Source organism: Chiloscyllium plagiosum, chromosome 21, assembly GCF_004010195.1.
Source record: "Chiloscyllium plagiosum isolate BGI_BamShark_2017 chromosome 21, ASM401019v2, whole genome shotgun sequence".
In the NCBI taxonomy this organism is placed as follows: domain Eukaryota; kingdom Metazoa; phylum Chordata; class Chondrichthyes; order Orectolobiformes; family Hemiscylliidae; genus Chiloscyllium; species Chiloscyllium plagiosum.
Window position 1 is genome coordinate 34034543 of NC_057730.1, and position 13299 is coordinate 34047841.

General features: G+C 43.0%; 1 protein-coding gene across 1 annotated transcript in view; it reads right to left on the bottom strand.

Moving 5' to 3' along the window:
* Nucleotides 1-4647: 4647 nt before the first annotated feature.
* Nucleotides 4648-13299, bottom strand: part of LOC122560397 (sodium/myo-inositol cotransporter 2-like) — a 66681-nt gene continuing 58029 nt past the window's right edge. The window contains exons 14-16 of the mRNA XM_043711029.1: nt 10959-11174; nt 6918-7056; nt 4648-4857 (exon numbers count right to left, since the gene is read on the bottom strand). Coding sequence (XP_043566964.1) covers nt 4652-4857; nt 6918-7056; nt 10959-11174 — 561 coding nt within the window. The 3' untranslated portion in view covers nt 4648-4651. The remainder of the gene's footprint in view (nt 4858-6917; nt 7057-10958; nt 11175-13299) is intronic.

The window sequence follows — 13299 nt, forward strand, 5'->3', positions numbered from 1 at the left end:
GCTGGCATCACCTGCTGTCATGCCAAGAGGAAGAGGATGTCCTACTTTGAGGACTCTGCCCACACAGTGTGGCACTAATTTCCCCTGCCTGCCATGTCCAGGACAATGAAGGGGACCGTGCGGGGCAGCTTTTGACTGACAGTATTTGTCCAGATGTGCAATGGGCTTTTAAAGATAGCACTGGTGCCAGGAATGTCAGTCAATTTCAGGATATCTGGTGAGTGATGGGTTGATTTGGGATGCCCTGTGATAAATTAGGGAAAGTACTGGAGGAGTGAGATGCCACGCGGGTGGGTAATTAATGAGATATGTTTGGTAAGATATGGTGAAAAAACTCAAGAACTCGCAACATCAAAATCTTCCATAAAATTCAACACAACCCGCACTTAACCAAAAAATTGTAACATGTAGCCCTTAAGAGTATTTCTTAAATGGTAAGAGGCTAAGAAATGTGGAACTTAAGATGAACTTGGGTGTGCTTATTCATGAGCCACTGAAAATTGAGATCCAATCACAGTCACAATTAAGAAGGTAAATGCTATGTTGGCCTTTGTTAGATAGGGATTTGAGTGTAAGGTATCTTTATGGAATTATATACAGCCTTGGTGAGACCACCCTTGGGGTTGTGTGTGCAGTTTTGCCCTACATACCAATGAAGGCATGAAGTTGCAATAGAGGATGTGGAGCAAAAGTTCACCAAACTAATTCCTGCCATGGAGCAATTGTCCTGTGTGGAAAAGTTCAATATTCTCTGGAGTTTAGAAGAATGAGAAGTAATCTTATACAAACATGCAGGGATCGACAGAGTAAATGCAGAAGAAATGTTAGCGGATGAGGGCTCTGGAAGCAGGAAGCACATTCTCAGAGTAAGGGACTGGCCATTTCAGACTGAGAAGAGGAGGAAATTCTTCACCCAGATGTTAGTGAATCTTCGGAATGGTCCACCCTCGAAGACTGACAATAATATAGGTTCACGACTGAAATTAATAGATTTCTATTCTCTTAAACCCATCAAGGGATATACGATATTGGAGAAAAAAAGTGTTGATGACACCTTTTATTACATTACTGATAGGATGATAATTGGCAAGGTAGAATATTTTTCTGTTTTCAATATACAAGACTTACTGAGACAATTTTCTGTATTGCTGGATAGATGCCAATGTTGCAGCTCTACTGAAATAGCTTGGCTAGACTTGTGGCTTATTCTGGAGAACAGATCTTCAGCACAATTGTTGGGAATATAATCAGGGCCGATTGTCTTTACATTAAGCATTTTTGTTGATACATTGGTTGAATGCAATTCTGCTGCAGTCACAGGATCCCATGAATGCCCTGTTTTGAACTGTTAAAGTTTTTCAAAATCGACAGAATAGATTCCATTTAGCATAAAGTTATTGCCATACAACATACAACACGATGGAAGATATCATTATTGGGAAGACGGATCTTAGATTCCACAAGGAGTCTCTCCTATCAAACTGTCATGGGCAGATGCATCAGGATCAACCAGATCAGTGACAATGACGTCAAGTACCATTTTCCCTCTTGTGGCTCTCTCACCACTTGCTACAGATTCAGCCCAGGCTTTATTTCCTCTGGGACTTAGCCAGAACAGTTTGCAATGGTGTTACTGAGCCATTCTTAGTCACTATGACTTGGAGGTGCCAGTGTTGGACTGGAGTAGACAAAATTAAAAATCACACAATCATTCTTGGTGATGATATTGAGGTCATGTCCTACCCTGTCCACGGAACTTGGCACAAACTCAACCCCATGTCGAGAGTGTGTTGCTGGGAAAGCACAACAGGTCAGGCAGTATCCAAGGAGCATAAGCCCTTCAACAGGAATGAGGCTTGTGGGCCAAGGCTGAGAGATAAATGGGAGGGGGTGGGGTTGGGGGGGGTAGGTTGCTGAGAAAACGATAGGTGGATGATGGTGAGGGAGAATGTGATAGGTCAGAAGGGGGAGTGATGGACAGGTCTGGAGGGCGGTGCCAAGCTGGAGGCTTGGGACTGGGATAATGTGGGGGGAGGGGAAATGAGGAAGCTGTTGAAATCCACATTTATCGTGTGTATTTGAAGGGTCCTAAGGTGGAATTTGAGACATTCCTCCTCCAGGCGTCTTTAGTTCAATTTTACCCCGACTGGATCCATTCTCAGGCCGTCAAAATTAGACCTTTTCCCATTTAAACATCCTACTTTGGTGTTGTCCTTGCTCTCCTGCCTTTCAGTCAAGATCCTGTGGAATGATGATCATTCCTGCCCAAGTGCTCCCTCACAGACACTTGACTTACCTCATTTCCCAGCACCACTTGCAGAAGTGCCTACTTAGGTGAGTCAGGGCACACTGGTCAAGGAAGTTCTTCCAAACATATTTGCAAAATTCCTCCTCCTCATTACCCACTAGTCTAACGCAATCCCAATTTTTCTAATTAAAGTATTCCAGTATTACGACTCATGGTTTTTATACATCACAGTCGTTTGCTTGCGATTTTGCCCCTTTATCTCCCCCTCACAATTTAGCTGCCTATAGAACATCTCCAGTAATGTGATGAAACCATTTTTTTTCCCATCTCTAACTAAATGCATTCTGTCCTTGAACCCTCATGGATATTCCGACTTTTTATGACGACAATATTTTCCGTGTTGTCACCCTACTTGCCTCTTATGCTTCCCTACCTTTTCTGAACGAATTAAATCCTTGCATATTAAGTTTTCATCTTCCATTAGCCATGACCACGACAAGATGTTCTCACATGGCTATTTGTGCTTGCAGCTAACTAATCTTATTCATTTCATTTTGAGCATTTATGTACATGCATTGTAATTCTATCTTTATATTCCTCATTGTTCTACTTAGTCTACACCTTTCTGGTATAGAACTACTTCTTCTAGTACTAATCAATACTCTTACGTTAAGCCCTTTATTCCACTGCTGTCATCCATCCCCTTGCTAATTTAATCTAAACCAATCCACTCAACTGAATTAGTGAACATCCAAGTGAAGAAATTGTTTCCAATCCTGTTGAAATGCTGACATCCCTTTTGAAAGATACCTTCCTCCCCAGACTGTTCTCAATGCCCACCAATCTCACCAGTCTGAAGCCTTCCCACACACTCTAGGCCCTAGGCTGCACCTTCATCTGCTCCATCATTCTGTTTCTAGTTTCACTAAAGTGTGGCACTGGGAGTATCCAGAGATTGCACCTTTCAATTGTTGATTTCCTCCCTACTTCCTGAAAATGTGTTAATACATGCCCTTTCTATGTCATCATTTAAATGTGTAGCACAGCTTATAACTGACTCCCTTTCTCCTGCAGAATATTCTGCATTCTCTCCCTGATGCCCTAACCTTGGCACGGGAAGGCAACATATCATGCGTACCTTATGACAATGGCAATAAAAATATCTGGCATGTTAACCATGGAACCTCCTTTAGTGACTGCATTTCTGCACATCGTTGTTCCCCATTGTGGAGACCCTTGCCCATTGATGCTATGTTCTGGACTGCAGTTTTTTGTAGTGTCATCAATCCCAGCAGTTCAAATGCCAAGCAGCTGTTTAAGAGTTGGCATATACTCTGATGATTCCTGTACTTCCTGCCTCTTGCTGTCTTCCTGAAAGCTGCCCAGATACTGTCCTGACTGTTTGTTGCCCAAGGACTGGCCTTTTCTTGGAATAAGGGGTCCAGGAAACTCTTAGCAACCCTGAAGATGTGCAGTGACTCCAGCTGCTCCCCACACTTTGAAATACTGAGCATAAGCTAAAGCAGCTGGAGATGCTGCTGAAGAGTGGGTTGCATATCTCACAACCTTTCAAAAGTACATTGAAATGTCATAACAGTCAAGGCTCTGGGCCAAGTGCTGGAAGTTAGGATTAGTGTTGTTAGGTGGGTGAGGATCTGATGGGCTGAAGGGCCTTTTCTGTGTTGTATGACTCTCTAACTCTCTCCCTTTCAATGACAGCGTAGTCCCTGTGTCTTCCCAAATGGTGCATGATTTGGAGATGCCGGTGTTGGACTGGGGTGTACAAAGTTAAAAAATCACACAACACCAGGTTATAGTCCAACAGGTTTAATTGGAAGCACACTAGCTTTTGGAGCGCTGCACCTCCACTTGATGAAGGAGCGTCGCTCCGAAAGCTAGTGCTTTCAATTAAACCTGTTGGACTATAACCTGGTGTTGTGTGAGTTTGAACTTTGTCCACATGGTGCAGGAATTGTAAACATATGGTCTCAGGCACTCATTTCGAACTGAACCTATTCCCTCTTTGACAATCTAGTGAGAACATTCTTTATACACTTTAAATATTTTTTATGAAAACTATTAAAGTTTTATTTAGTCTCTGGCTAATAAAGAAAGGCATTTTAGAGATATTATATATAACTGAAAAAAAAGGCTGTGTTAAACTTAATCAAAACAGTATTAAAAATCTTCCTTCAGTCAGGTGCTGGGAGTAAACTCTGATGGCCGTGGGTGTCACACTTCACTCTGAGCAGTCTGCCTCCAGTATCTAACACACTGGATGAGGAACACAAAGCAGGAATTGCTGGGAAAACTCAAAAAGCAAAGTTCACACTGAGGTGTGTGGTGTGTTTCAAATAAATAATTGACAGTGTCATTTTGTAGACATATGATTGGTTTATTGTCTTATGCAAAATAACTGTAAAGAAAGATAACAGCACCCACACAAAGGAGTAAGTTAGCATTGACGACATAGCGCAGGCGGGGCTCTTCATAAAGTGAGCCAATATAACGGGTTTGAGTGTCGACAAAAGAAATATGCATCTGTCTTTCTTCCATCCCAAGGCACCACAACAACACGCACAATGCTTTTGCTTTCATTGTCCTTTTACCTGCAAAACATAAGCATAACTACCATTAATTTTGAAATTTTTATAGTCAATATTCTGATCCTTAAATTAGTATTTTAAATGAGTCATCTCTATTCATTCCCCCCCCATTCCTACCTGTGGTGATTATCCTGCCTCTTTTATCTCATTCCAATCCTTCCCCACCTACCCATTGAAACAACGGCCAGATGCAGAAGGAAGGGGCAGTGGCTTGAAATGCTCCATGCCTCCAAAAACAGTGACAGTTTAGTGATGAAACCAAACTAAGAGACCTGCTACATTCCCCTTTTCACATTGACACTGGAACTGTGTTCACCAATGACCTTTCTTTAAATGGAGTAGCAAGTCTGCATTCATCCTGTGGATTATTTACTGCCTTACATCATACGGCCTACTTGTGTTTGCTCTTTACAACTTCACCTCCTGATACAACTACAACTGGTTTTCAATTGCACAGAATGTGGTCATTGGTGGATGGGTCAGTGTTTAATGCCATCCTTAAATGCCCTGGAGAAGTTGGTGGTGAGCTGGCTTCTCGAACCGCTGTCCAGGCGGGAGTTCCAGCATTGTGACCCAGCAATACTGAAGCAGCAGTGATGTAATTCCCAGCCAGGATGGTGTGGGGTTTTACAATATTATAAACTTCAGAACTTTAATAACTTTTCATAGATCGAAAGAAACAAAGATAAACCATTACACAGAAAGAAGTAGCAATAACTCTGTCTGGACTCAGCTACTAAAGGACAAGGACACATTTATATAGGAATTGAAAGCAAATAGCCATATCTGGGAAAAGAGAGGGTTGAGAATATATAGACAAACTGTTTGGATGCCTGCTTGATAAAGTGGATACTTTAATACCATAAAGGACAAGGATTGAATTGCCGAAAAATTTAAGGAGTGCATCACAGGAAAGTTGTGGACTCGAACAGACAGTTAAAGCCAAATGTAATAAGGAACAAGGAAATTACTTCCAACAAGAAGGTAAGTTGCAAAATTGCAGTGATTTGGATGAAAGGACTTTAAAAGAATCATCAATATATCACATCACAGATCTGAAGGAGAAAAGTCTGTATAAGAATGGAACAGCAGAGCTCCCCCTTCAGAGACCTTCAAAGAACATATTGACTTTACAAGGGTCGAATCCTGGACACTTGTAGAGACAGATATGGTTAGTGGAATCTGGCCAAGTTACACCATTAATCGAGGAATAACCAAGTTGGGTTGTGATGCTTAACATGGTCTTAGTTTGGTTGCTACATGCAATAAAGTTTAAATCACCATTTGAATATTTGATTGTCTACAGGATTTCTGTATAAGTAAACATAACTTATGGTGATTTACCCACCACAGCTTGGAGGGGAAACTTCAAGTGTAAGTAAAATTAGATGAGTTTTAAAACAGGACAATCTGTTTCAATCAGTATCCTGTCAGGTATGTTAAGTTAAAATTACTCGGATAGCTACTTGTGAAAATAACAATTTGTTCGAACAATGATGAAAAACTAAACAAAATACTACATTTTGTGAAAATGTGAAATATCAGAAAATGCTGGAGGTACTTTGTAGGTCAGGCAGCAACTGTGGAGAGAAAGACAGTTTTGGCTTTCAGGTCTGTGACCATTCACCAGAACAATTTCTGTGATCTATTTTTTCTATCTTTCCATTTCAGCCTTTCATTGGCAATCCTGAATCTATGCTTAGTAGTAACCAATTCAGCAAACATTATAAATAATCTTGTCCTTTGCATTCCCGCAAAAACTTTGCAAAATTGTCTAAGAGTTCTTTAGTGTACACTTTTGAAGTGAAGGAGCTTGATGGTACATATGTGATACGTTTGCTTCTTTATTTAAGGAGTAAGAAGGGGCCTTAGCACTGGCCTTCCATTTACCTTTTTGTGGCTCAGTTGTCTAGTAAGCAATAGAGAGAAGAGTTCTTTGATTAAGTCAGTTTGGGAGGGGCCCAGATTCTCATTGTAATTAACAGTAACAGTATCCTTCTGTTGTGTGGATGATGCTATAATCCAGGTGCTATGCAGTGAGGTGAATGCAAAGGCTAGCCTACCTTCCAAGGAGAAATCCAAGTCTTCATTTGTGATATTTTCCGTTAGTGTCGTATCTGACCCTTGAACCATGACAAGATCACCCTGGTCATGAGGTTCCAATTGATTGGCATGGCGTGTATACCAGGTCAACTGAGCGATCTGGGAATGCAGATTGAAACAGAGCATCACACATCCATTGAAGACAAAACTGATTGAGGGTAAAAAGGATAATATCTGTAGGAGTGACCACTGCACAGTCCTTATACAATCATTGAGTCATACAGCACAGAAGAGGCCCTTCAGCCCATCAAGTCTGTGATGACCTATCTACACCAATCCCACATCCTAGCACTTGGCCCATAGCCTTGAATGTTATGATAGTACATGTACTTTATAGAGGTTGTGATGTTTCCATCCTCTACTTCCCTCCCAGACAGTACATTTCAGACTCCTATCAATGTCTGGGTGGAGTACCTTTTCTCAAATCCCTTCCAAATGTCCTGCCCTTCTCTTTAAAATTGTACACCCTCATTATTCATCCTTTGACTAAGATGAACAGCTGGTTTCTATCCATCCTGTCCATGCCCCTCAGGATCTCATACACCACAGTCTGGTCTCTCCTCCAATGTCTTTGCTCCAAAGAAAACAACTTGAACTTATCCAGCCTCTCTTCATAGCTAAACAGCAGCAACGAGCCCTCTGCACTGCCTCCAGTGTAATGACAGCCTTCCGATAGTGCGGTGACCAGAACTGCATACAGTACTTTAACTATGGCCTAACCAAAGTCTAGACAGCTCCAACATGATCTCCCCGCTCTTATCATCTCAGTTGTAAGTGTCTCACATGCTTCTTAGCCACCCTATTACTGTGTTCTGCCACCTCAGGGTCCCTCTGGTTTCTTTGAGGTTCCTAGTGCCCTTCCATTCACCGAGTATGCCTTCTCTTGTTACTTCTTCCAGAGTGCACCACCTCACACGTTTCAGGGTTCAATTCCATCTGATCTGCCTATCTGACCAACCTATTGTGCTGTAAACTAAGACCTTTCTCCTTACTGTTAACCATCCTGGCCAATCTTTGTACCATCCATGAACTTTCTTATTATCATAGAATACCTACAGTGCACATAGAGGTCATTCAGCCTATTAAGGCCGCACTGACCCTCCGAAGAGCATGCCACCCAGATCCCCGCACCATCCCTGTAACCCCACATTTCCCATGTGCTAACCCATCTAACCTGCACATCCCTGGACATTTAGAATGACCCAATCCACCTAACCTTTGCACTGTGAGAGAAAACTGGAGCACCCGGAGGAAACCCATGCAGACACGGGGAGAATGTGCAAACTCCAGACAGACAGTCGCCCAAGGTTGGAATTGAACCTGGGTCCCTGGCGCTGTGAGGCAGCAGTGCTAACCACTGAGCCATCGTTGCATCATTATCCCCCTCATATTCACATCTAATTTCAGATCCATCATGCCATGCTACCCTGGATCTCATTTGCTTTTACTTTATTTGTCAGTCTCCATGCAAGACTTTCTCAGAGACTTTGCTGACATCCATACAAACTACATCAACTGTACTACCCTCGTCCACACACCTGGTGACCTGAGAAAATGTTAGGTGTGATCTGGTTTTATTCATTCACAAGATGAGGGCATTGCTCGTCAAACTAGCATTTATTGCCCATCCCTAAGCCAATTAAGAGTAAACCACATTGCTTCGAGTCTGGAGTCACATGGAGGCCAGACCAGGTAAGGATGGTAGCTTTCTTCACCAAAGGGCATTAATGAACCAGATGGGGTTTTCCAACAATTGATAATGGATTCATGGTCATCATTAGTCTCTTCACTCCAGATTTTCAATGAATTCAAATTCTATTATCTGTCATAGCAGGATTCAAACCCGGATCCCCAGAACATTACCTGGATCTCTAGGTTAACAGTCGAGATTGTGGTACTGGAAAAGCACAGCAGGTCAGGCAGCATCCGAAGAGCAGGGGTATCGACATCTTGGGATGCCCGAAACATTGATTCTCCTGCTCCTCGGATGCTGCCTGACCTGCTTTTCCAGTACCACACTCTTGACTCTGATCTCCAACAGCTGTAGTCCTCACTTTCTCTGCATTAACAGACAAGTACTAATATGACCATGCCATCAGCTCCCCAGTAATCTCCCTCTGACAGAACCATACTGACTGTTCCTGAACAAACCCTGCCTCCAAGTGGAGATGAATTCTCTCCTTCAATGTTTCCTCCACTAGTGTCCCGACAGCTGATGTGAGACTCAATGATCTTTATATCCCTGATTTATTTCTACCATCCTCCTTGAAAAGTGAAACTGCATTAGCTGTCCTCCAGTCCCCTGGTGTCTCCCCTGTGGCCAGGCAGGAATTTAAAATTTGGGTCTGAGTTCCTGCAATTTCTTGCCCTGCTGCCCACAGCAGCCTGGGATGCAACTCCTCTGGACCTGAGGATTTGTCCACTTCTAAAATTGCTAGAGACACCAATGCCTCCTCACTCCCTATTTCAATCTACTCAAGACCCTCATAATCCCTCTCCCCAGATTTTGTACGACATCCTCCTGAATGAAGGCAGATGTGAAGTACTTGTTCAACATTCTACCAATATCCTCTGGCTCCACGCACAGAGTGCCCTAGTTTTCCTTTTCCATTCAATCTATTTACAGAATATCTTGGGATTCTCAGTAATTTTATCCACTACTGTTCCTTCATGCCCCCTCATTGCTCTCCTCGTTGCTTTCTACAGATACCCCCCCTTCACTTTCAACATTCCACCAGGGCCTTGATTGGGTCACTCCCTTGACATTGCTAAGAGCCTCACTTTTCCTTCTTCTCCTAGTTCTCTGGGCTTGTCGTTCCAACATTTCACCTGAAAGGGATTCTCCTTATTTCCTGTCTGAATGCTGCATATCTTCCCTGCTGAAAATGTGTTGCTGGAAAAGCGGTTCCTTCATGCCCCCTCATTGCTCTCCTCGTTGCTTTCTACAGATACCCCCCCTTCACTTTCAACATTCCACCAGGGCCTTGATTGGGTCACTCCCTTGACATTGCTAAGAGCCTCACTTTTTCTTCTTCTCCTAGTTCTCTGGGCTTGTCGTTCCAACATTTCACCTGAAAGGGATTCTCCTTATTTCCTGTTTGAATGCTGCATATCTTCCCTGCTGAAAATGTGTTGCTGGAAAAGCGCAGCAGGTCAGGCAGCATCCAGGGAACAGGAGAATCGACGTTTCGGGCATAAGCCCTTCTTCAGGAATATCTTCCCACAAGTAGCAGCTCCCAGTCTACTTTGGCCAGAACTGGCCTTATTTGAATAAAATCTGCCTTCCCCCAATCCAACATCTTTTCTTCAGGCTATCTTTTCTTTTCCATTTTAAACTTAAATCGTACTGTGTTGTGACCACTATCAATAAAATTCTTCCCTATTGCCACCACAACCAACTGCCCAGTTTATAACAAATCTGCTGCAAGTTAGATTAGCTGCTCATTTAAATATGGACTGCTCTTGATGATCTGAGCCAATGACACACTCTTGAGATAAAAATGGGGATCTTCTGCACTCAGCAAGTTACGTTGAACATAACCCTGCTCTGTTGAAATGAAGTTAATTCGATGCTGGGCACTGTGGCCTTGGGTTTTCTTTGTTTTTTCACAGCAGCTCTTTTTAGGAAGTGCTTATATATTTGGCTAGTAGGCATGGCCTGTTCACAGAGCAGAAGCAACTAGTGAATCTGATCTTTTTTTTATATTGATATTCAAAATGCATTAGCACACACTGCACCAAGAGGTATTTTGAACCCCTTTGAGAGTGGAGTGGGCAGAGTCAGATTCAATCATGGGCTATACCAAAGGGAATTGGGTCATTGTCTGTAAAGCAAGCATTTGCAAGGTATTGGGAGACTGGTGAGGGTGAGGGGGCTCCAATTTACTCTTGCAGAGAGCCAGCACGGTCACAATCCTCTGTGCCTTAGCTATTCCACGATAAGTGAAATGGAATCACTAGAGTTAAGGAACAGTTCAACAAAGTATTTTACAAGCACTTACTTGCTCTGGCGGTGGAGGTTTAGAAAGGAGACTGACGATCACCACTACAATAAGCGTAAGGAGACAGAGGATGAGGGAAAAGTACAGGAAGTGAACATCTCTGACAACCACCGGCCGTGTATCAGGACTGCCGCATGCTGGCGGAGTGAAAATGAGATCCAAAATCATCCGGATTATGCCAGCACACATGCCAGCAGCAAGGCCCCAGAATGCAGCCTGTACAGAAAAGTCAGATATTAGCGCCTTAGTTCAGTAAATATTGAATGAGGTATTCACATGTAAACGATCACAGGAGCTTTTAAAACATCAGGAGTTTGGGAAATTTACCCTATCACTAAGGCTTCGATCAGAGATGGAGTTTCTATTGCAGTAATTGCTAGAAATACTCAGCAGATGTGGCAGCTTCTATGGAGAAAGGAGTGGAGTGAATGTTTGAGCTGGGTGACTTTTAACGAGAACAGGAATCCAGTGTAATTTGTTTCTGATTGAGATAGAGAGCTGTTCCTCCGCGGTTTATGATTAATTTTCATTCCCTATGTTAGAACGATTTCCTCATTGGAAATACTAGCAGACAGTATTCTGAGCCCCTCTTCCTCATATAACAGCCACAAAAAAATGTTGGAGCATCCAACGGTGGGCGTTGCCTTTCTTCAAAGCTAACACGGGATTTGTTCTCAGGCACCAGCAAGATAGGGACATTAATTCTCAAGGTGAAGATGTATTGTTGTTGTATCAGTGCACGGCCACTTTACTGGAAGAAGTGTTAAATTGACTTTGAAAATTACTTTTTTTCCTGTTGCTGATCAATTTGATCAAAAGGTTACAAACATATTGAACATCATTCAGCGTTTTATCCCACGCCGGGTTTTCATGTTGGAGCTGAAAGGGGAAATATTGGTTTGACTACAGAAGGCATCCCAGCTAATCCCATTCTTTATCAGGCATACGTTTAAAACCAGGATATATTACAGGGGCACAGCCTTTTAGTGGTTCATTTCCTTAAGTATGGTGCAGACACCTAAAAGCAGCTCTATTGCTGCCCTTTCTGACCATCTGAGTTTGTCACTATAATGTTGCAGCCAGAAACCAGTATAATCACAGAAACACATAATCATTCAAACACAGCAGGAAGCCATTCAGCTCAGTGGGCCTCCACATGAGCATCTCACCCTCTGCATGTGCTTCTTTTTCAAATAGCAATCCTGTTATCTCTGAGTGCTTCATTTGGAACTGCCTCTAACACACTCAGGTAAAGGGCTTTTGCCCGAAACGTCGATTTTGAAGCTCCTTGGATGCTGCCTGAACTGCTGTGCTCTTCCAGCACCACTAATCCAGAATCTAACACACTCAGACAGCATATTCCAGACAATAACCATTTGTTGCATGACTTTACTCTCATTATCAATTATTGTCATATCACTTTTGCTAAATATATTAAATGTGTCCCTTCTCATTCTTGACCTATTCACAAAATATTTCCCTCTTTATGTTGTCCAGTTGTCTCGTGATTGCAAATACTTTAACCAGATCCCCTCTCAGCCTTCCTTTTTCCAAGAATACAGTCTCAATTTCTCCAATTTATCGTCAAAAATAAAATCATGAGGGGCATGGCTAGGGTAAGTAGACAAGGTCTTTTCCCTGGGGTGGGGGAGTCCAGAACTAGAGGGCATAGGTTTAGGGTGAGAGGGGAAAGACATGAAAGAGACCTAAAGGACAACCTTTTCATGCAGAGGGTTGTACGTGTATGAAATGAGCTGCCAGAGGAAGTGGTGGAGGCTGGTACAACTGCGACATTTAAAAAGCATCTCGATGAGTACAGAGGAACCTCAATTCTCCAAATATCAATTATCCGAATTTTGGATTATCTGAAGGGGATCTCAAGGTCCCGATAGAAACATTATGTCAACGATCTGTTTCAATCCTGATCCTGACAGGTACAATGATTTAAAATGAACTCGGCTCATTGAAATGCTGTTGAGAACAGTCCTGGATTGTCCAGGCACCGTCTCTAAATGACTGACCTCCCCCCTCTCTCTCTCCCCCCCCGCAATTTCCCTGGAGTTCTACACAGGGGCGTACCCTAAACTCCTCTTCCCCAAACAATCTCTCAAACATTATTCTGTACAGGGCAGAGGTAGAACGTGTCAAATTTTGTGTGTGCGTGTGTGTGTGCGCTATTTGGAGAATTACCCCACAAAGGCAGCAGCAGTCGTACTGTTGGTGTACAGTCTGACTGCCCCGGAGAGGGGAGGGAGGGGGCGTGGACAGGGATCAGACAGTGGGTGGGGATGGACGGGGATGTGGGATTGGGGCAGCGGTGTTGGGGGGCGGGCGGGAGGGA